Genomic DNA, 22,437 nt, shown 5'->3' with positions numbered 1-22,437 from the left:
AGTAAAAAAGGTGTTCCTGAAACTTTCAAATCGAAATAATAGAATACAGGTATTATTCTGACTGGGGATTTCTGAACAGAAAAGACCAGAATTTAAAATTGGATCTTTCAACTGTGTCCTTTTCTGTTCCCACTGAACCCCTAATAATTAGTAAAAGTGAATGAAGCTTCTTGTTAAATGTTTTGATATTCTCATCTGAAAAAGGTTATTGGTAATAAGTTTTATACCCTGGACACACTTATATCTACTTACTGTAACACCTAGATTTGAAAGTGAAGTGTGATTATATTTTTTATTTAGAAAACATTCACACAGGAATGTTCATATAAAATTGACAAAAACTGAAGTCATCACGAGACTATATCATTTAACAATAAGCATCAGACACCACCAAACACATGACAAATATTCGGTTATGTCTGTTTTAATGCAGCCACAGTCTGACCGCAGCTCATGTGGGAATGGCTGAATTATGCACTGAGCAGTCTGTGATAGTATTGGTGCCAAAACCCTCAATGCAGGCTATAAATCTGGGCTGAAAAGCTGGATGGATACTTCAATACTTAGTTCCCATTAAGGTCTGTATAGTTTTATCTACATTGCTGTCAGTACCTGAAGTACTCTGTCCAAAGCCAGCACAAAGAGAAAGAACGGGGAAGAAATAGCTTTAAATAAGATTGCAGAATGATTGCAGATTGTGGCTCCTTTGGGCAAATGGAAGAGATAACAGTTAGGCTGAGGGTATCCCAACAGACAATCTCCTTTCTGGGAGGATACCAACCTGGGTGCTAATTTCCGTTCCAAAGACATTGATGTTTTGGCTTGTGCAGGACGCTTGGAAGATATTCCCCTTTGATTTATAATGACAAACCCAGAAACTTACTGTGGTATTATTAGAAGGTAGACAAGGCCAAATAAGGCAGCTAGAATTAGTGAGAGAACTACAGCACTGGTGAAGTACTCATCCTGAAGCTGGTGGTACTGTTAAAGAAAGGAAGAAATGAAGACGGTGAGCATTTCATACACACCCAGCCACCCAGTCCTGTCCATTTGCAGTAAGAAAGAATTATAGCCTAAAATATAACAAGCCTCTACCCATTTTACAAACATACAAATAATCATTGCTTAATTCACACCAAAAAAAAGAAAAGATGAGGCAACTCTACACAACATTTTGCTTGACAGCCCAGCTTCCCCTGTTGGCCCAGATGTTTAGTTTTCACCCTGTAACTAGTCAAATCTGGGTTAAGCTCAGACTAAGTTTTGGAGCAAAAAGGGTTTTGAAGCAGAAGCAGGTGGCACTCCCCCCTCTCTGCTAACTCATCACAAAAAAAAAAGGCCAAACCAACTCAGAACAGGACACTCGTGGGTGAGCTGGAGGCAGCTGCTAATGAGACCGACGGGTTCAGTTTTGAGCAGTTACTGTCCCTCATTCCACCAAGCCACAGTCCTTGCAACGGAACACTTCAGGGGTGGAAATACACGAGTGTTTTCTCAGAAAGATCCAAATTTCAATCTCATTTACACCAAAAGACTTTCCTATCTTGAAAGAAGACAATCCCAATTAAATAATAAATCACTGTGGAAACTTGAATTCAAAAGTTAATGTTTAAGACCTTAAAAAACCTGAGTGCAACATGGCACACAGCCATCCGACTTGGAACAGTAATGACATGAAATCCTAAGACGACAAAGTGACTTACAGTGGAAAAATAAATGCTACTGCCAAATTAGTCCAAAATCATATCACTTTTGCTTTTTCAAACACATAAACTAAAGCCAAAGGCCTCCCCACACACACACCTTGATTAATTTGTCTTTACAAATAAAAGCCGTACAAGGTGGGAACAAACAGCTCTGCTCAGATGATATACACAGGTTGGGCCATTTGGAGAAGCAAAAGTAAGGCCAAAACACAGGGTGTGTATTTTTATGGGGGAGGCTCTTGATGAGTTGAAAGATAGTGATATTTATTTTCATACCCAGGTGTTTCCACAGGAGGTGGAGATCATGCCTCCCTCTTAACTGAGAGACAGTCTAGAGGATTATTTAAAGATAGTGAGTAGAATTTAAATATTGTCTACAGACAAACAAAACCCCAATGCTAGTAAACTCATGGTCATTGAAACCAGTAAAAACAATTAAATAAAACCCCTTACTTTATTTTCACGCTCGATTTGCTTATATTTCAGGGTAATGAAGTTCAAGTCAGCCATCTCAGACTCAGTTTGCCGGGCCTCTATCAAACGGCTGATGTATCTGTTTACTCGAGTTCCTGGAGTGTTGTATACAACGTTGGTAGAAAAAGAGGAACGATTCCTGAGTTTTTCAGAGGCTGTCCTTAATGCTCTCCTCTGCAGCACAGGTGAAGAAAGAAGCACAGATTTTAACAACACTGAAATTTTTCATTGCTGTTCATATTATCTCAAGTTCACAGCCAGGATGAGGAATTCATTAAGCAAAGCAACTACAAAACACAAAGATGTGATCTCTATGTGATCGGGATCTTTTAAGAACTCCTTAGCTGAAATCCCGATCTCATTAAAACCAACGAGAAAAGCCTCACTGCATTCCAGGATTTCAATCCTCATCTGCAGAAATTCTCTTCACATACTGCCCTGACCTTTCTCTGCCACTGAGGAAATAATCAGTTTGATCCCAGTCAGTGTGACTTCACCTAGAAAAATAGAATTTTTTTTGTTGATGGAAGATGCAGAGCTCTAGGCATCCTGAAGACCTGATAACCACACTCAGCATGATACAAGAAAAGTCCTACTGTCCAAAGCTGTCTAGGTAACAGTATATATGTTGAAAAGACAATTTTCCATAATCTCTTGCACCATGACCATGTGTGACTTCAGAGGGTCTGAAATCTCACGTCCCTATCTTTAACGTACCCAAGAGGCTCTCTTGTAAAGACATCTTGTGTGCACCTTAAGTGCACTTGCGGATCCAAACAGAGCAATAAATAATCAGAGCTAACCCCTGCCTCACTGGGGTTAATTCCTCCGCAGCTGAGATAGCGCAGCTGACAAGATGATCACTCAGAGCCCTTCGCAGTGCAAAAGATTTATCACAGAGCATATCTGAAAAGGATGTTAGATTATCTGTCTCCCTTTTCACACCGAGCGCTCAGAAGACAGTGAGCAGCATCTCAGCCACAGAGGCAACCTTCAGGCAAGGGCACTGTCATCTAAACCCTTGTGGCTAGATATGCACTAGCATGCTGGCCCGTGCCTTCAGAAAATACTCTTGTAGATGCCGTGTTCTTAAAATGCAGAGTCATAAAGATGTAGGCCAACCCTGTGAAAGAAAAACCAGCCACCTAATGGTCAGCACATTGAGCAGCAAGAGACATCAGTTGAATATCCTTTCCACCGCAAAAGGGGTCAAGTCTTACTTCCCAGAAGAGTTTTGACAACCAGGCTCAAGCAAGTTGTGCTATTTCTATACAGTTAAAAGAATTTTTTAAATATTTTTTTTTTAATCTACCATTTGCAGAGTTCAGGAAGAGAATTCAAAGCACTATGAAGCAACAAGTCTGCCCAGGGCTAAGAACAACATCAGTAGAGTCTGTCAGCAAGTTGCTACAAAAGCACACAAAATTTCTCTCTTCAGATCAGTCAGTACCTAAGAGCCCACTTTTTAAAGGCTCTGCTACAAAATATCCTTTAAAACCAGATGATAAAAAGAGGTGTTGATCGCTATCTAAGTAATTCTGCAGGAAGGGCAGTTTCCCATCTTAATCCACAAGAAGTAGTTCTCATGAGATTCTCATCAGTGAACAGTAGACTACAGCAGTTCCTTAGCTTACATAGTTTATGTTATAGCTATAATATAATGCTGACTGATACCTTCGTTTTCCGATTTTCCGACCATAAAGAAGCATGGACCTTAGCAAAGATAAAAACACTTTCCAAGTCCTGTTTTGCTGGCTTTGTAAGTAAAAAGCAAGTCTTACCAGGATTAAACAATTATCAGGCTACTTGAAACATTTTTCTTCAAACTATCAGGTCCCATTACTTTAAGTTGCCTGTGGTGTAAGAACTAATTGTTTCAACATGAAAAATAATCTCGTGGACATACATGGATTAGAGCTTTCAAATCTGGTCTTCTGTTAGCCATAACAGAAAACTCAGACTGCCAGCCAGACAACTGTTCTAAATGTTTCTGATCAGAGATAAATTTGCTCTCTTGCAGAAGACATTTGTCCCACAAGTTTGTAGGGAAACAGTGTTTTCAGGAATATTATCAGGGATATACAGTTTTCCTCTTCATAAAGATAAACAACAATTAGCTACAGTTATATTCCTGTTTAAGGTGCAGCAGAAAGGACATCTTTGGGGATTTTTTTATAATCCAAATTTAAGCCTATAGCATAATAATAGGGGTGAGCAAAGCAGCTTTAAAAATCCAAACCAAAATGCTGCTTTGCTTTAAAATCTGGAATGAGGGTAGACGATAGGAGTTATCTTGATATAGGAAATAAATATTACCTATTCTGCCATTTTGAACTAGTGTTAAAGTGACTGTGCTTAATCAAAATAGCTGATGCTCACATATAATTATTTTCACTAGGTTTCTTATTTTCAGTAGACTTACATTACATCTTATATGTTCACCAAGATCCACTGTTTATATTTCTCAGAAATTAAATAAATAAATACATGCTAAAATGATGTGCTGGCTTTAAAGCCTTTATAGCCATAGGTTATTTTACATGATTTGAGGACTGATATCTCTAAAGAAACCCTACAGTGCAACACAGTGCATTTATATTAAAATCATAAATAATGTTCCATGATAAATGTTATGTATTAGGTACAAAGCCTCAGAACAACCGTTCATTTAAAGACAGCATTGTGGAACTTCACTGCAAATCTTCCGACATGAGAAAGTTTTCATCAGACACTGAGCAAACCCATACTGGGATTTTCTGCATTTACTACCATTCATATACATAAATATATACAAGACACATTGTAAAGTATTGCATATGTTTCCAAGAAATGTGTGGGTTACTTTTTTAAAATACTCAAAAAACAGTACTAATGCACAATTGGAAGGCTTTGTACATGGCCAATTTCAAAACCAAATCTGGAGTCTCTGAGAGTCTTCACTGAGACTGTTTTAAAGGAACTAACAGACTTTTGTCCCCTTTTCCTGCAGAAGAAACACAAGCACATGTAAAATCCAAAAATTAAAAGTTAGAATACTTTCTGAAAGTAAGATTTAGACTGAATATTTAATGCATGTACATTATATCTATATCTATAAAAGATAGATAAATAAATAAATAAATAAAAAGGTGGAGCAATCGGTCAATAAGAATTACCGATGCCAAAGCGTGTATGCCCTGCTTTGGAGTACTGGTGGAGTGACCTATGTAATATTGCCACCTGCTGGCAAAGAAAATGGAATAAGGAATTCTTCAAACGTTTTTTCTCCATAAATTTCTGGGTACATCCACACACAGAAAAGGAAATAAACCAGGCTATTAATATGTAAAGCAGCTATAAGTTATGGCATTACAAGCCAGTCAAGCAAGCCGTATTTGTATTGCAGACTTTTGTATTTAGGATTTGTATTGGGGACTAAGATTTTTTTGGGCTAATCAGTAGCCTTTCATTTTTTAGGGAAACCATCCAGAGATACAGAATTATTCTGTTATTTTGCATGTGCTGCCATCAGCCTCAGATGTGATGGACTCATGATGCAAAAGAACAGCTCTTGGCAACTGCAGAAGAAGCCTCAGAAACCACATAGACCACTTGTGCTGGCTTGTTCAAGAGGAGCTCCAAATTTGAGGCCTGTTATAATTAAGTTTTGTCTTTACTGCGGGAAAGCTGTGGGCATTAGATGGCTCTAGCTCAGCAGGAACACCAGAAATCCTCTATCAACTGGTCAGGTCACCCCATATGTTCTCTGAGCAGGTCTGCTTCATGCGGCCTTGGAACTGATGCCCAGAGAGCCCACATGGATTACCTTATCGTCATCCTCACACGTCATGACATTGGAGAAAGGGATCTCTGCTTTGAACATCTTACGGCAGTGCATGAGCTGCACAAGCAGGTAGCAGACTGTCTTGAACTTCATTCTTTTGGCAGGCTTAATGTCTGACAGAATCAGTCCAGGAAATATCTGTTGGTCAGAAAAATCATATTTGTAACAGTGTCATTACATTCCCATGCAGACAGACATACCTGCAGACATTTACACCATCTAGTGGTCAGAACAAAGCAATATTCTAATCAAGAAGCGTTGCATTTTGATAAGCATCATAAATTTGGAGATGAAGATTACTTCACCTTTTTTTAACCTGAGATATAAGGAATTGATCAGACAGTATTTAAACACATACTTAAGCTTTTGGGAACTGTCTTCTACATAGAAATGTAGACTATAAAAAAAGTGTATTAATGACAAACTCGTAAAAGAGGCAATATTTGTATTTCTTCAACCTTAAAATAAATACTGGGAAAATGCAGGAAAAAATAAGGAGAAAATTAGTATTTTATTAATTGATGTTAAAAAATATAATTTCAGTCTTTTTCTTATTTCCGTATTTTGTTACTTCAGCCACAGGTAAATTCATTAAAATCAGAAGAGGATAGCTTTTCCTTTGAATATACACTTATATACATGCCTAAAACAAGGCTGTGAGGCGCTGGGCTTATATCTTACATATTATTTCTTCAAAGCAAGAAGTGTTATACTATGGAGAAATATTCTCTAAGGCTCAGGTATAATCTGTTCCTTTCACCATGGAGCTTCTAGTTCAGCAAGGGCAAATACTGTCTTGGTTAACTCTTCAGCATGCATTTAACTCTTGCTGACTTTTGTAACCCCCCAGCACATGTTTCATGTTTTCACAGATCAGTACAAGAGTGATCCTTTAGTCTCCCCTCAGTATTTTTACCAATCTTATTCATGCTTCTGGCATGTAGGATGTGTAAAGCGGTGTTCATGGGAAATGTGGAAGGACTCCTTGATACCACAGTAGGGGAATTTAAGCTTGTAAAATTAATCTTTTCTGGAAGACTAAAATAAAGAAGCAAACAGTAAAAAGATGAGTAAATCACAGTCCAAAAAAATCTATTCAAATGCTCTAAATCCCATAACACTATGATTTAATAGAGCAGTTTACATCATTACTTCAGTGATCAAGGAATGGAGAAGGAAGTAAACTGGAAGCAGTTGTTTAATGCATCTTTTCATGGATACCTAAATTTAGAGGGACAGGGCAAATGACACTGCTTATATCCCAAATGGCTTCTCAGGTATTGGTTTGCTATGCTTTTTAATGTATACATTTGCATTTTTTTTATGCACTTGCATTTTCTGGAGCACCAAGGCTATATCCTATTGATCTACCAACACTGTTTAATCAGTTACACTGTGACTGAAATGATAAAATTACTTGTGTATAAATAGTTGCATATTTTTTATTAGCTGATGGTTCTGTTATAAACATGTAATATTTCAAGCGTGAAAAGGTGCCTGGGTATGTGTGTGGGCTTTATTGTGCACTGAAAGGCTGACTGAAGCCAGCCAGCATCACCAGCATAGCGCTGCATGGTCATCAGCTAGAATTTAAAATGACACTAGCATATCTAGTGTGTAATTGCTTGTATAAGTGGTAGCTTAACAAAAGTGTCCATGAAGAGATTCCCAACATGAACCCTTTCTTTTGAGTGCCTTCTGGCAGAAGGCTTGCTGCTGTATTGCAATAACCAAATAGATGATAACGTACAAGGATATTCACATATAATCATCCCTTAGGTTTTCCTAAGGACACTGAATAGATCCTTTTTAGGCTTATTATCTGCATATGGCAGATATGATCAGCTTTTGGGCTACCATTCCCAATAGCCAAACTATACTTTTTGGACAGGTTCTCTACTTGCAAATTTTCCTAATGTAGCCACAATTCCTCTAAAAGTACTATATATTTTACTCAGTCTCCCTATCAGCCTTTGGATGCAAGAAAAATTCGGAACTTTCTTGCAAGTCACTCCAGGTGGGTTTTTTTGTGTTTTTTTTTTTTTTTTTTTTTTTTTTTTTAAGAAACAGATAAAAGGAAATATGGCGTTTACAGGCGGATCTTGTCTCGAGATCTTTGCTCAAACCTTTCACTGGATGCTGCAGTAAGTAGGTCAACAACTGATTTCAGGTCTCCATTAAGATTGGTTGGAGAAGATGCTATTACATAAGTACAGAGAGATACGGAAGCTGCCTGACAGCCTTCGTTATGGAAATAGCATGGTAAAGGTGCAAGAAAGGCAAAGAATAGGTAGAACATCTATCTTGAAAAACATTCAAGCAGGCATGACTGAGAGAGACAACCATAGGCATGACTATATCCTCCTAAAAGGATTTTAAGTCCTGTGAAAAGAGAAGAATTTAGACTTTTCTCAATGCAAACTTCTTATGCATTTCTGAGAACAACCTTAAACTTGAAAACTGGGAATGGATAAGAGTCTGGCTCAGGCAGGTGGCCCTGCTGCCAACATGACTTTTCCATAAACACAGATTTTCATCCAGTTTCCTGACTACATCTTCAAAGAAGTAGGTAGAACATTTTTAGCTCATACTACCAACCAGTCTTTACATTTCTAATGAAATATAATATATTCTCATGAATATATCGGCAGGTAATATATCAATAGTATACACACTTTGTATGTTGGAAATCCAGGGGAGTTTCCCAGCTGTCTTGGAATCAAATAGAAGTTTTGTAACTCAGGTCACTGAAAAAAATGGAGTAGTGTGTCTGCTGCTGGGCTCCTCCCATAAAAACAGTGACAAACCAGAGTGAGTGCAGCAAGTGCTCACCAAAACAATTAGGGTTCTAAAGCAGACGGCATACGAGAAGAACCTGAGGGAATTCAGTTCATTTAGCTGGGAGAAGGCTAAGGAGGGATCCAACTGCTGTCTTCAGCCACCTAAGTAGTAGTTAGAAGACAGAGCCAGACTCATCCCAAAAATGCTCGGAAAAAGCACAGAAGATAATGAACACAGGCTGGGCCAAGGGAAACTCCCGTTTGATACAAAGAGCAGAAGTTTTAACTGCGAGGATGATCATCCACTGGAGAAGGGTGCTTCCAGCGGCTGCTGAACCTCCTGCCAGGGAAACACTCAGCGCTTGCTCAGACGAGCTGCCCTGAGCAACCGGCAATTTCCAAAGTGCGTCTAACTGCAAAGCTGCCTCTGCTTTGGGCAGGGAGGTCAACCACATGGCCTCCAGTGCTCTTTCCAAATCCGTTACTGTGCGATGCCATGAAAACATGTCAAACACATAAAGCTACTGCTCTTCATGGCTGGTCAAGAACCAAACCACTCAAAAGACATTGCAATACACACAAGTCAGGCATGCTGGTGACTCGGATCATGTATAATTTTAAATATAGTTTATACTAGTTTGATTCAGTTTGGCTTGGTTTGGATTGGATTTTTTTTATAATATAGTGGTTGCAGGACATTGAAATTCTTCACTAGGACTGAGGGTCTGTCATTCTACCATCATACATACACAATATCAAAAATACAAACAAAAGAATTCTATCCCACTTCTATCTCACAAGCCATGTCCCTTTTTTATTATTCCTTTTACAGCAGAAAACCACTTTTGACACAGTGAACTTCTGAGTGGAATATTGAAACAAACTCACCTTCTGCTGTAAGCCTCTGATAAAGGCAAGAAATGCAGTACAGCCTGTTAAAACAGACTGAAAAAAAACCCAGAACAAATAGAAACCCCAACCTCAATCTCTTTCACCCTGCCTTTTCTCTGAACTTGTTCCAGGCCAACATTACAAGAAAGCTGGACTGAAGCGTTCTCATTCCAGCTCATTTTGTCAACACATTTTACTTTGACACTTCTTTTTGACCCCTGGGATCATCTCTTATCCTGTTGACTGTTCATTTGCTTCATAATTTTAGGAAAGGTTGGTTGGTTGTGGCTGACAAATGAGGTTAAGAACTGGGATTTCCTACAGAGCGCTCTGAAAGCAGTGAGACTACAGCTCTGTGTGTCTTTAAGTATGCAGAAAACAAACAAGAGATGATTAAAATTCTGGGAAAATACCCGTGTTTGAATCTCATGTAACACTCTAGTAAGGGATTCACTGGTGCTTATCTGGGATTCTCAGAAACAGCAGCAGACTGTGGTTCCCCTGACTATATTCAACTGCAGTGCTTAAAACGGCACAGGGAAGGAGATACTAACGACATTCTAAACACATTTACAGACACCAAAAATGCTGTAGCACTATGTCTGCTTGTGCTTTCTATCTTCAGGCAGGCAGGATCATGCTTCTTCGTAGTGGCATTTGTTCTTACTATCTGAAAAGCCATTTTGTCCTGACATAGGTGAGATAATTTTTTTTTTTATTCTTACAGTTAAAATAATCATACATTTGCTTTTCCACCCTTGTCTACTGCCTCGATGAAACATTTTCCTTATCACACCTCAGCTGTCTGTGAGGAAAGGACATTAGTGATTTTTGCTGGTAAATAATACAGCTTCTATAAGACAAATTCTTAACATTCAGAATGGTGCGGCCACTTTCTTGACACAGATGTAGGAAAAGTTTTTAGCAGCTGTGAAGACTGAAGCAATCTCTAGGAGGTCAATAGCAGAGAAAATTGTAGACCAGTGCACTACATTTCTCCCTTCTAAAGCTTCCACATTTCTTGAGAAAGAAAAAAGAGGATGTTAGAGCACATAACTAATTCCACCACCACTGACAGCATTTAGATCTCCAGTTAAGTTCCTGGGTGGAAGCTGTCAGCTATTGAGAGCAAAGACCACCCTGGACTCTCCCAGTCATGGTAGCTGCAGGTAGTCATCAATGGGAAGGCAGAAATCATCAGTGTGTGCCCAGTTACAGGCTCAGGTGCCTAACCTGGGGCGTTTCAAATCAGAGCAATTTTGTCAAATACAGTTCTTGCTGTGTGCTAGCAAAGGAGAGAGTTTGAGTAGTTGGAAAAGTTTTCATATACCCTGAATTAAAGCTCTCTTCTGTTACTACTTAGGGTTTCAGAGCCAGAGCTGTAGCACTCCATAAGGGCTGGTGAACACACGGTCACGTAAATAAAAATATCCTCAGAACGAATTAGTCCAGAAAGCTGACAACTTACAATGACTGTGAAAACTTTCTTAAGACAAAGTGGACTGGATGCTTTTAGAAGAGTCAGATGCAAAAAAGTCCTAGGGAGCTGCTAGCCATATGGATGGATTTATTGGGCCATAAGTGCTCTGTGGAAAACACAAATTTTACACATTTGGAAAAAGGAGAACTTGAGAACAGTGTGGCATGTTCATGTAGACCTAACCAGAGTGGATTGAATCAAATTAACTTTGCAGAGAAGGAAAGTTCCTACAAATATAGGTGGCACTTCAATTTGAATGGAAATAATAAATTAAAAAGAATTAAATGCAGTAATTTTAGACCTATTGTTTCACTCTGTTTGCTTTTTTTCCTTCTGTAGCCTTTGTTTTGCTATTCTGTACACAATGATGCCAAGATGCCATCTTTTAATCAGGTCAGGCTGTTATCCAACAAACTGTTACCAAAAATCCTAGTAATACACAGGTTATATATATCAAATTGCTTCACTTTAAAAAGTTAGATGAAAGTATTATTAAGACATGATGGAAAGCATCTCAAGAGTGTATGTGAGCAGTTATAATTGGGAAACATGCTAGTTGCTAACAACAAATCACGGGTAAAAGTGATTCACCAATAAAGTCAAAAGGCGAGAACACGTAGTTACTGTGGATTTCATTTATACAAAGCAAAAAAGCCATCACCAACCTATGTTTTCTCTGTGCTATGTTGCATAAAGTTCATTCCACACTTGGAAAAAAAAATAATAAATGAAAGCCACAGGAAAGACATAAGCAAATAAAACTTGTTGGTTGGGGGTGGAAAGATATGGAGCCTAGCAATTTATTTTAACATAGAAGGCAGATCATCTGCTTTGTGAAACAAAGCTATGCTGATTAACAGTAAAGGAGGATGTTGTATTCCAAGTCAAAAAATACTGCCTTTTCAAGCAGCAGAGTGATAGAAAATTTGTTTATTTTTCCTATTACTCGATCGTGACAGGTCTGCAACACAGGAAGTTTACAATCCCTTTACGCTAGATGCAACAACAATGTAAGAAAGTGATGTGGCAGCCTTTGCCACTTTTCTTGTGCTATTGTCACGCAAGTTAGAACAAATCTCAGGTTGCTGAATTTCTGCCTATTTGATCAGGAGTCAAAGAAATTAAGTGATCAACCTTCTGAGCTGTTAAATCTGTCTGCAGTTCACAATAAATTATGCCACAGGTGTGTACGCAGATAATTGCTCTAGATATTTCTGACATTTGCATGAGTTTTTACATTTTAAATAGTATTTTCCAAAGGATGCTCCTGAGCTGTGTTTGCTTATTGAGAGGATTCTTGAACCATCAGGCTTTCAACTGACTTGTCCTGAAATCATGACTGACAATAGTGCTCTCCTCTTCCTCAGCTAATGCTTTAACTTCTCTTTTCAAACAGATTGCTGGTATTTTGGTTTGACTATAATTATTTTTTGGACAAAAATAAACGTGACATTTTAGCCACCTGCCCTGGAACGTTTAGGGCATGATTCAACACAGCGAACCAGGCAGGAGACCGAATGCTGTACCTCTAACTAGTGCCCGCTTCCTTCCCGCTGGGTAACTCAACAAGGATTCAGAAAAAAAAGTCACATCCTTTCACCTGGAATTTTCAAGATGGTCATAGCATTGCTCAGATAATAGAGCAGGGCTGTCTGAGCTACAGGAGGGATTTTCTGAGACTGCCTGGCATGGCTTTGTATGTAGATGGTGAGGTAGGAAAGAGAAATGTCAGTCATTTCAGAGAGGCAGCGAGTTTCCAAAGGGCGAACAGATGTGGTACTCACACTTCGGGACTTTTCATGAATAACCATCACTGTGTGCTATTCAAATAGGAGATGCAGATACCATGTGACTTACACTGCCACAAATAAAAGGTAACTAACACCTTTGGATACACAATTAGTTGGTGAATAACTCACTAGCACCTTGGTAGAAATTTTTAAGATGGTGCTTAGCAACGTATTGGAAACTAATTATTGATTTTGTTTGAGGTATGTTGTAAAATCCACGAGATGCTTATGAACACATAGCAGTTATTTATAAGTTGTATCTATAGTGTTTCCCTACAATTTTAATTATTTTTATGACCCCCTCCCCTGGACACAGCTCTATTGCTTCCTGTTAACAGTGTATGGCGTTACTTGTCTTTGCCTTATCTCTGGAGCTAGCAAAGTTACTCGGTGAAGCAAGTTCCTTTAAGTTGGCAATGAGTAACAGTAACATTCTGCAAATGCAAAAACTAACACATTCTGAGAAACCTTTCCCCTCACAAAAAACTTGCTCAGTTCTGACCACTGCTAGGTTATCTGTAAAAGTGCGTCAGTCATCTGTGCTGGGCTGCTTTCTCAGCTGCTGAAATTAAGGAGCCTTTTCAAAACTAGAGAGGTGCCATCAGAGTGTGAATTGCTGCAACAAATAAAAAGAAGTATTTTGTGGGTATATATATGCATATATATGTATATATGCAGCCCAAGTGCACAAGCACCTGGTTATCACCGAGGCTGTGGCTGGACCTTAGGAGGTATTATAACGCAGGAGAGTCACATTTTCTAGAGCAACTGCAGCAGCAAAGTAGGCAGTCCAGCTAAGCTCACTACTCTCACGTGCTTCTGGGAGCTGGTTGTGATGGCTGTAAAACCGAGGCAAAGATACCTTGAGTAACGTCAGTGTCGACAACGAAAGAACAAAGAATTCTCATGAAAGCCAGATCTACTCTATTTAAAAATAATAATAATAAAAAGAAATAAAAAAATAAGCACACAGTTTGAAAGTCAGAACAGGATTAGTCAGGTAGATCGCTGAAGAATCATTAATGGAAAAAGGTATTTATCTGGGTCTAAGCAAAGTTATAAATTCTTGTAAGGGGCTGAGAGATTAACAGACCTGGCTTAGATAAACACAAACACACACACACCCCCCAACTGGGAAATAATATCCACATACAGAAATATTCACAGTACTTCAGAAAGCTAGGACATTCTGAAACTTTAAGAATGTCCACGTGTCTAAAGTATGGATCTTGTGAATATTTAATATTATTAGAGAGCTGTTTTTCTACCTGGATCAGACCTGTTTTAAAAGTCCAAGACATTCATGTATGTGGTTAGGCTTGTGGCTAGTTACATTGATCAAACTTTTCAAATCTTGTCTCAGTGCAATATTTTGGTTACATCAATGTAGATTTTAGTAACAACATAAAATATCATGAAGACATAATTAAACTTTACTTAAAAGACATGTGTTGGCAGAACTAGAAACTTTGTCAGGGCATTATAACATTTTGTATTACATTTAAAAAGCATATCTGTAGAAGTTTTTAACCATTATGGACACCAAAAAAACCCATGAATTAAAAAATTTTCTGTGTGCCTTTGGAAATTAGGTAAATTATTTAAGTCTGTTGAGAAGTTGAATGCTATCCAGTCAACCATGCATAATTATTGCTTAGTAATAATAATAATAGATTAATATAATCTCTACAAAAATAAAAACTGTAACAAAAGAAAAGTATTCCCTCAGTGGTGACTTAGAAATGCTCTCACATATATTAGCTTATACATCAAACTAGCAATCAGCTCAGATCACAAGACTGCAGTTGTTAGCTGATTCAATAAAAGATGAAGAAAATTTGGAATAGTTTATAATTTGTTCACATTTAAAATATAACTGGTACATGAATGAGTTGTCTTATACTGTTATTCTCATTCTTGGTTTGGGTGGTATTTGTGAAGAAAGATCCTTCTGCCAGACCAAATATGGAAGAATGTGGGGTGTCTTCTAAATAAATAAATAAAAATTTTAAAAACTTAAGTGGGCCTGATTACCTTTCAAATTCAACAGATTCTTGGCCATCTGTTGCTCATAACATTGATTTTCATTCCTCTTGGCATCATACCTGCTAAAGTCAGTTCATATTAATGTCAGAGATGATGCGTAAAGGATAAAAAAATGTGTCTGCGTTTCAGCTACTGAGGCTCTGGAGGAAGGAATACGATATTAAACCAGCAGATACCTGAGTTCACCTAAAGAAACTCCATCTTTAGTATGTGCATTTAGTAAAGCACTAAGAAAGCGCTTCATGTGTAGCCTTCTATTCCCATGTCCCTGAACAGTTAATGACTGAATCGGGGTAGGAGGGGGCAGCAGGTGTTTATTTTTGAAGGTAAATATGCTATTTATTGTGTAGCTCGGGGCTCCGCTGATCAGTATGCAAGTATTCGAAGACTGGGGACAGCTTTGATGTGCTGTGACAAACAGCGAGGTGACATGCCGATTGATCTGCGAGCCCAGTGGAGAAGCCAGTCCATACCAGCAAAATCCACAGTGTTTCTTTCTGCCAGCTTGGCTGACAGGCTGTTGATGCATGCTGGAGAGCTAATATTGTTAGCCAAGCTGTACCGGCAGCATCTGCCACTTCCACAAAGCCATCGGTGGCACCCATGGGTAAGATGGCATTTGGTTTATGCAGCTGATGACAAACGGATCAGCTGTTTCTCAGCAATCCTGCAAAAACAAAGAAACCTGTGCTCACAAAGTAGTGAGCTCTCATCCTCATGCATTATCATGCATTGGCCTGTAATACGTGAGCATTGAGCTTCTGCTCCTCAATCGCTGACTTATACAGCAGAGTTGCCACAACACAGTTTCTGTAGGTAATAACCTATTTATCCCCTTTTCTCTCTACTTGTCCCTGGGCATCAACCTATCAACAATTTCCTGAAATTCAGCTATTTCTCTTCTCGACAAGAAGTGAAACCTGGTACATAATAACATGGGAAATGAAATGATACATAATACTGTAGGACTGAAAACAGCAGAAAAGCAAGACAAACAAATCTAGCAGCAGTAAGCAACATACCTACCTTAATTAAACTCTTCCTTACATTTTCTTCTTTATTGGAATTGATCAGCTTAGGAACTAATTCTGGTTTAAAAAAAAACACCAGAAAAAATCTCTCACTGACTGCCAAAACACAATCTAGCCCAGTGGTTTTCCACCTGTTTCCTTTCATACTAGCTAAAACTGAATTTAATCGTATATACCAGCAGAAGAACAAAACGTGCGATTGTATGATTTTCTCAGCAGATAGGAACGCTCCATCCCTCTAGTAACAAGATGCTTTAGAGAAAGCACATAAAAAGACACCCTTACAGCAGCCTTTCTGGGACAAAATAACAGGAGTTTTGGCTCCCAGAATCAAATTCCCCTGGTGAATGTACTCCCAACATTTTCATAAAAGACTCCCTGGGTCATCAAATTCAGACCAAGAAAAGGAGTGTGGGCATGGAATTCTAGATGATCTGGTTTTCCTCAGTTACATTTTTGCCAAACACCTGTTGTCTAACAACCTCAAACAATGAACTCTGACATCACTTCAAAACCTAGCCTGTATTGCTTTCATACTTACTTTCAGAAATGGATATTGTAAATTTCCCTCTAAAGGTCAAATCCCTGAATGAAACTTGTTTGGACAGAGTCTCAGAAGGTAAGGGTGCAAAAGTCTGTATCCCCAGTTGTCTGGCTGAGATAAAGAGCAATAAAGTTCCTCTTGGCTTGCAAACATGGTGTAGCAGATAACTTCTAAGATAAGCCTCATTTGATGTGAAAAAGAATGGAACCAACTGAATGTATTTAAATGATGCTTATGGACTTTCAGAACTCCTACTGAGGTCACAAAACATTTTGTAGCTGAACAAAAGGCTAAACTCAGTAACTGGTTGAGGAATAAATAAAGGCATGACTATACATGAACCTGATGGAAAATCGCTATCATTACCTTCACTGCATGCTGAGACTCCATCACACTGCTGGGCCTCTGTTCTCCTCACCCTAAAAATCTGGTTAGAATGAGGAGTCACACTCACACCCATCAGGGGTGGCTTAATCCTGAGCAACAGCTAAGATACGAAGTTCCTGCTCAGATGAGTTAAACCTTTGCTTACCTTACTCTTTCCACAGTTTCCATTTTCTGTTCTCCACCAAAAAGAAGAGCAGAAAATGTTATTGTCCCTCAACAGTACTGTTGACTTACTTCTCTTTCTCCAGTATGTCTCCAGGGGTCTGACAAAAGGAAGACGCTGAAAGGAGAGGGGAGCTAAGAAAACGCGGAGAGAAGGTTGGCTAAGATAAGAAAGGGATGACCAAAATCCTTGTGAGTCTGAGGTGACAGAGCAAGCAGGAAAGCATTGAATTTGTCATGAGCAGCTCAGCGTAGCAGGAGAATAAAATGCATATTTTGGACAGAGAATATATTATTTGTTGCAATCACCTTGAAAAATTTACTCAGCTTCAGCATAAATACCTGATCTGTGGTATAGCAGTACATACATTCAAAAGCAGGATGGTTGACTGCAGCCTCTTCCTCTGACCTGGGTAAATGGGCTCATGCTGCACAGCTTGGCAATGTGGCAGCTTTTCCGGGCTTCCAGGGGCTGTTAGTGCCAGCACCACTGAATTAATTTCACTTACTTGCCTGCTGAGGGCATGACGTGTCTGTAAATACTGCTTTTTCTGTGTCTGCTCACTGGGGAATACTCCAGGCCCAGTACAGAAGCCACCAGTACCACAAGTGTTTGTAGAAAGGGTTAGGAGAGGATGAGTAAAATGGCATGGGAACATGGGAATAAGAGAGTAAAGAAAACTAGAAGGAAACTAGCCAAGCTGTGAGCATTAATATTTTGAAACACTCTTTTGAAGGGAGGAGGAAGGGAAGAGTGAACTAACTTTTTGGATTAGCATATCATAGAATTTCTGATAGAATGATTACAGAACCTGAATAAAACAACAGTTTCCTTTTTGGAGGGGTAAAGGGAAATTTTTTTTTCTTTTTAAACTTTAAAAGTAAATTGATCATCTCCATGCAACATTCAAGGTTAGCTTTTTTAGCATTCCTGCCTCAATCAAAACCAAAAGATCTCATTTCAAGAGTGTTTGAAGAGCTTTTAGGAATATGAAATACCAGTATTGCCTCTCCTTTCAGAATAGTACAGAACAGTTGGTAAACTATGAAAACATACCACAGAACAAGCTAGAATTTATGGAACTCACCTTCCTACGATGGGATGGCACAATAAAATACGTTTCAATATTATGCTTCTTCAGGAAACTATTCCTTTCGTGACCATATCCTGGTTCTACCTCATAGTCCCCATTTAGGCACTCTAAGGTGGTCTTTGTTATGTGAACTTTCCTGGAGAGAAAAATCCGACATTGCTGTTAAAAGCAAAGATACATTATGAGTGAGTTGCTACTGAAATAAACTCCTGTGCCGAAGATCATAAAGAGGTCTGATTTCATGCGAAGTCCCATTTTTGATGTAAAAAATGTGTTTTCTTCTGTTTTTTTAGCCAAATAGAACACAGAAACATTTCTATTACATGCACATAAATTTTCTAAATGAGCAGAGTAAACAGAAAGGCAACTGTTGACTGTCCAAATGATTGAAGACTTGTTGATTTGTAGAAAGTGAAAGTCTGCATATCATCTTCCAGGTTGTGTATCTTTCTTAAGTGTTTACCTCGCTGCCTGCTTGCAGAAACATTCTGCTCTTTGAAACTTGTGGCTTCGCACGCCGAACATAAAGTTTCTCTTGTGCATAATGGAGAAACTTCTTTCTCTGCTCCCTTTCAAGTCTCTGACTTGGTTAACTTACTCTGTTTTATAGGCAGCTTTCTAATTCACTTTGCTTTGGCAGCACAGCCATCTTTGACACTATTAGTAAGTTTTCTTACCCCAAAAACTGTCTTCACGTTTTCTCCAAAAAGACTCCTTAGATTTGAAATATCTTCACAGAAGAGATCTGAAAAGCTGTTACGCTTTCCTCTATTAAACATTTGTTTATATTTTTTTTTTGCTGGAAAGCCTTAAGGTAAGGCACATACCAAACACAGTGCCAAAACCTGCCTAAGGCAGACATACACAGCAAACAGAAATTCACTCAACCAGAAAAATTCAGAGTTTCCATTGTGCCCCTGTTCAGCAAACCACGATCTTGTGAAAATCCAATGAAGGATGGTAGGTCCCAGTCCAAATGTGAGCTGCACACAGAAGCACAGCCGTACACCTTTGCCAAAGTGCTCTGTGGTCATTCAAACTGGGGCCAAGGCTGCGCAAGTACTTAAAATCTCAGGACATGCCCCATGGATTGGCTGTGGGTTTATGTGTTACCGTATCATTTGCGCACACACCATCAATATTCGAGTTCATAACTGGGTATTATTTCTATAGCACACGACTAGTGTTGGAAAGCTTGCTATGTAAAAGGCGTAAGGCACGCACCCCCAGCATGTGTAGATGTGCGAGGGTAAAAATTTCTTGCAGTAACTAGAGGGGTTTTACATTTATAACATGAAATGGTGAAAATCTAACATTCCTACATGCCTAGCACTGCCTCATCCGACTCTTTTATATTTGACAGCTTCTAACAATGATTTATTTTGGTGATGTTTTGCTTCTAATCTAACCTATTACCGACCTAAATATAAAGCTCATCTGGAGAATTCCACAGGATAAATCACATAATACATTGATTACTCCTGCTGAACATCAATAGCATTTATATTGCAAATGCCTTAGAGAAGGAAATAATTTCCTCACCGGTGCAGGTTTCTGTTTCTTTTTCAGTGGTTCTTTCTCAGACTTACCCAGGCAGTCCTCCAGCTTCCATCACATTAGCTAAAGTCACATCATTTGACCAGACATCGTATTGCCATTTTCGGAGACCCAGGACCCCACAAAGCACCCTGCCTGTATGCAATCCAACTCGCATGTTGAGATCAACCTCTGTGGCTTCTGCAACAGATCTAGAAAGACAGCATCAGAATATTAAATAATGACATTGCTCTTGATTTTCTCCTTCCCCCAGAGTTAAGATATACACACATGACTGGATACACAGGATCTTTTGAAAATCTCAGATGATATATTCAAGTGCTGTTCTTTTCCTTCACTAGTTTCAAAGCCCCAGTTGTAATGCCAAAGAAATATTTTTCTTCGTCATATTGTAATTACTGTCGAACCAAAATCTCTGTATTGCTAAATTTCTTAACCTAATACATTAATATTTAATTTTCCAGCTTTCAAGAAAACCCAGAAAAAGTTACATTTCATTACATTTAATATAATTAAAAAAAAAGAAAGAAAGAAAAGGAAAATAAAGCAAGTGTAGTAAATGGCTTTGTCATGAAACTTCCCTAAGACCGTAATTTCTAGGTTTTATTTGCCACTTCTGCAGTATTTGCTACCGTGGTCCTACAGAAACTGAGATATTTTAGCAGGAGATAAACAAGTAACTTTCTGGCTGTAACTCAAATAATTCAGAGACAGCCCGCTTAACTCCTGCACTTTCCTGTTTATCTTGCCTCTCACATGTATTTACTTTTATTTGTCATAAATGTTGCTTTCTCCCAATGCATGTTTATTTCAGCAGGATGACAAGTGACCACAACATGATTGCTGGAATCAAAAGAAGATTTCTGAAATGATCTTATTAGGCTTAATTTTAACCTGACCTGTAAGTAAGCAAACATGATTCAGTTGTACCTTTACTCCAGACTGCTTTCAGCATAGTATTAAAATGAGCTATGTGGCTTTTTCTTACCAAAAATCTGTTAATATATCTCCTTATCCTAGCCTTGGGTTTACTGGTTGGTGGATTATTCTCTAATTCTTTTTTACCCTCCTTCACCTCACTCATACAAAGATCATGCTTGATCCTATACATGCTAACAGAATTTCATCGTGAAGGAGTTTAATATTAAACACCAAGGAAAAGGTTGGTCATGTGAGTAAAATATAAACGAGTCATTCAAGACTTGGACTTGATTTCTCTCCTCTTTTATCAGTTTGTTGTGAGTCAGTCAAAGTAATTTTATCCTCTTTCAGTTCTCCATCTGTAATATCAAAATAATACTTTGTTTTCCTTACCCCTTTTGTTTGCAGTGGCTTGACCTCAAGGTGATAGTATAAAACATTTAATTTGAAACTAAAATAATATAAAATAATCTGGAAAAAGAGTATAGTATGGACCTCAACAGTTCCTCTCTGTGCAGCACAGAGTTTTTATAAACACTAATTAATATCTTTCCAAAGCTCCTGCAAGAGTGGCACAGAAACCACCTGTAACTACTGACTTGTACCTATAAATTAAATCTAACCTTCAGACATTTTCATTGTGAGCTGGTAAAGGAGGAATTAATTGGCAAAGTCACTATTAAAAGCATTTTTACTACTGGTGCCACAATAAGGAAGGAGTCTTCATTTCTGTGAATGTACGACATGCTCTGACTCACACCCTGCACTGGCTTGTGAAGACCAAAGAGGAGCCTTGAAGCTGTCTGCCTTACGCACTACATGTAGAGACCACGGTGTGCACAGTCTTTGCAGATCTTGCTGTTACAGAGACACTCGGCATTCCACAGTTAAGTTGCAGTCCAGAAAGAGATAATATTGGTGAATAAATGCAACTGACTATTCAGTAAGAATCAAACTGAGGCTCTGGCTGTAATTTTCCCTTGATCTTCATTGACCAATATATATTTTTAAGTACCATCTGGTTACACTGGATTTGGCAGAGAGGTCTTTAGAAGCACCTCTTCTAATAAAGGTCTTTATTGCAGGAGTAGACACTGTATTTGTCTCTTGTATAGTTGTACTTATTTGAATATAATTAACAGAAAGGGCAGCACAGGCAGGGTGAGCAGCACAAGATACCTGGCCTCAATTTGACGAAGGGGCTCTGTGGCCATGAAGTGCTCAAGTGTATTTCATGTCAGCCGTTACTAATGCAAGTAATGTGGAGATCTCTTTTGGCCCCCTAGGGAATCTGGGCATGCCACATTTTCCAGTCATTTTTTATGCGACAGCACAGAAAAACTTAAGCACAGCTTTCTGAAAGATTAAATATTTCCTTGTCCTATTTCTACTCACTGCAAGTCAGCTGGCTTTTATTCAATATCCATTACCAATCAAGCCTCATAAATGACTCCAAGGAGTCCTAAAAGGACTCAAGTGTTACAGGGCTTGTTGTGCACACTGCTTGGCAAAGCCTTGAGGACAGGAAAGAAGCTAATAATATAAGGAACCTAGTGATAATTTCACCTTTGTATCTCCACCTGTGCATGTGTATTGTGCCATTAACAGACTGACCTTACACCAGACCGTGCCTGGCAAGCCAAAGCCCTTCAGGATTACACCTTGCTTGCCTGTCTATGTCCTCCCCCATAACTAAATACCTATGTAATTACCTGGTGAACCTGCAACTGTGTGAGTTTCTGTGTTTACAA

The 22,437-nt window shown here is 38.7% G+C and overlaps 1 protein-coding gene across 2 annotated transcripts in view; it reads right to left on the bottom strand.

The window, feature by feature from the left end:
* ADCY1 (adenylate cyclase 1) overlaps positions 1–22,437 on the bottom strand; it is a 154,294-nt gene that overhangs the window by 38,906 nt on the left and 92,951 nt on the right. For both annotated transcript variants that reach the window (XR_005103897.1, XM_037385341.1), the window contains exons 6-10: positions 19,798–19,956; positions 18,203–18,344; positions 5,986–6,141; positions 2,160–2,354; positions 884–981 (exon numbers count right to left, since the gene is read on the bottom strand). Coding sequence is in view for 1 of the 2 variants with exons in the window: in XM_037385341.1 (XP_037241238.1) it covers positions 884–981; positions 2,160–2,354; positions 5,986–6,141; positions 18,203–18,344; positions 19,798–19,956 (750 nt within the window). In the remaining variant the exon portion in view is untranslated. The remainder of the gene's footprint in view (positions 1–883; positions 982–2,159; positions 2,355–5,985; positions 6,142–18,202; positions 18,345–19,797; positions 19,957–22,437) is intronic.

This window comes from Falco rusticolus, chromosome 4, assembly GCF_015220075.1.
Source record: "Falco rusticolus isolate bFalRus1 chromosome 4, bFalRus1.pri, whole genome shotgun sequence".
Classification (NCBI taxonomy): domain Eukaryota; kingdom Metazoa; phylum Chordata; class Aves; order Falconiformes; family Falconidae; genus Falco; species Falco rusticolus.
This window is presented reverse-complemented; position numbering and strand designations above follow the sequence as displayed.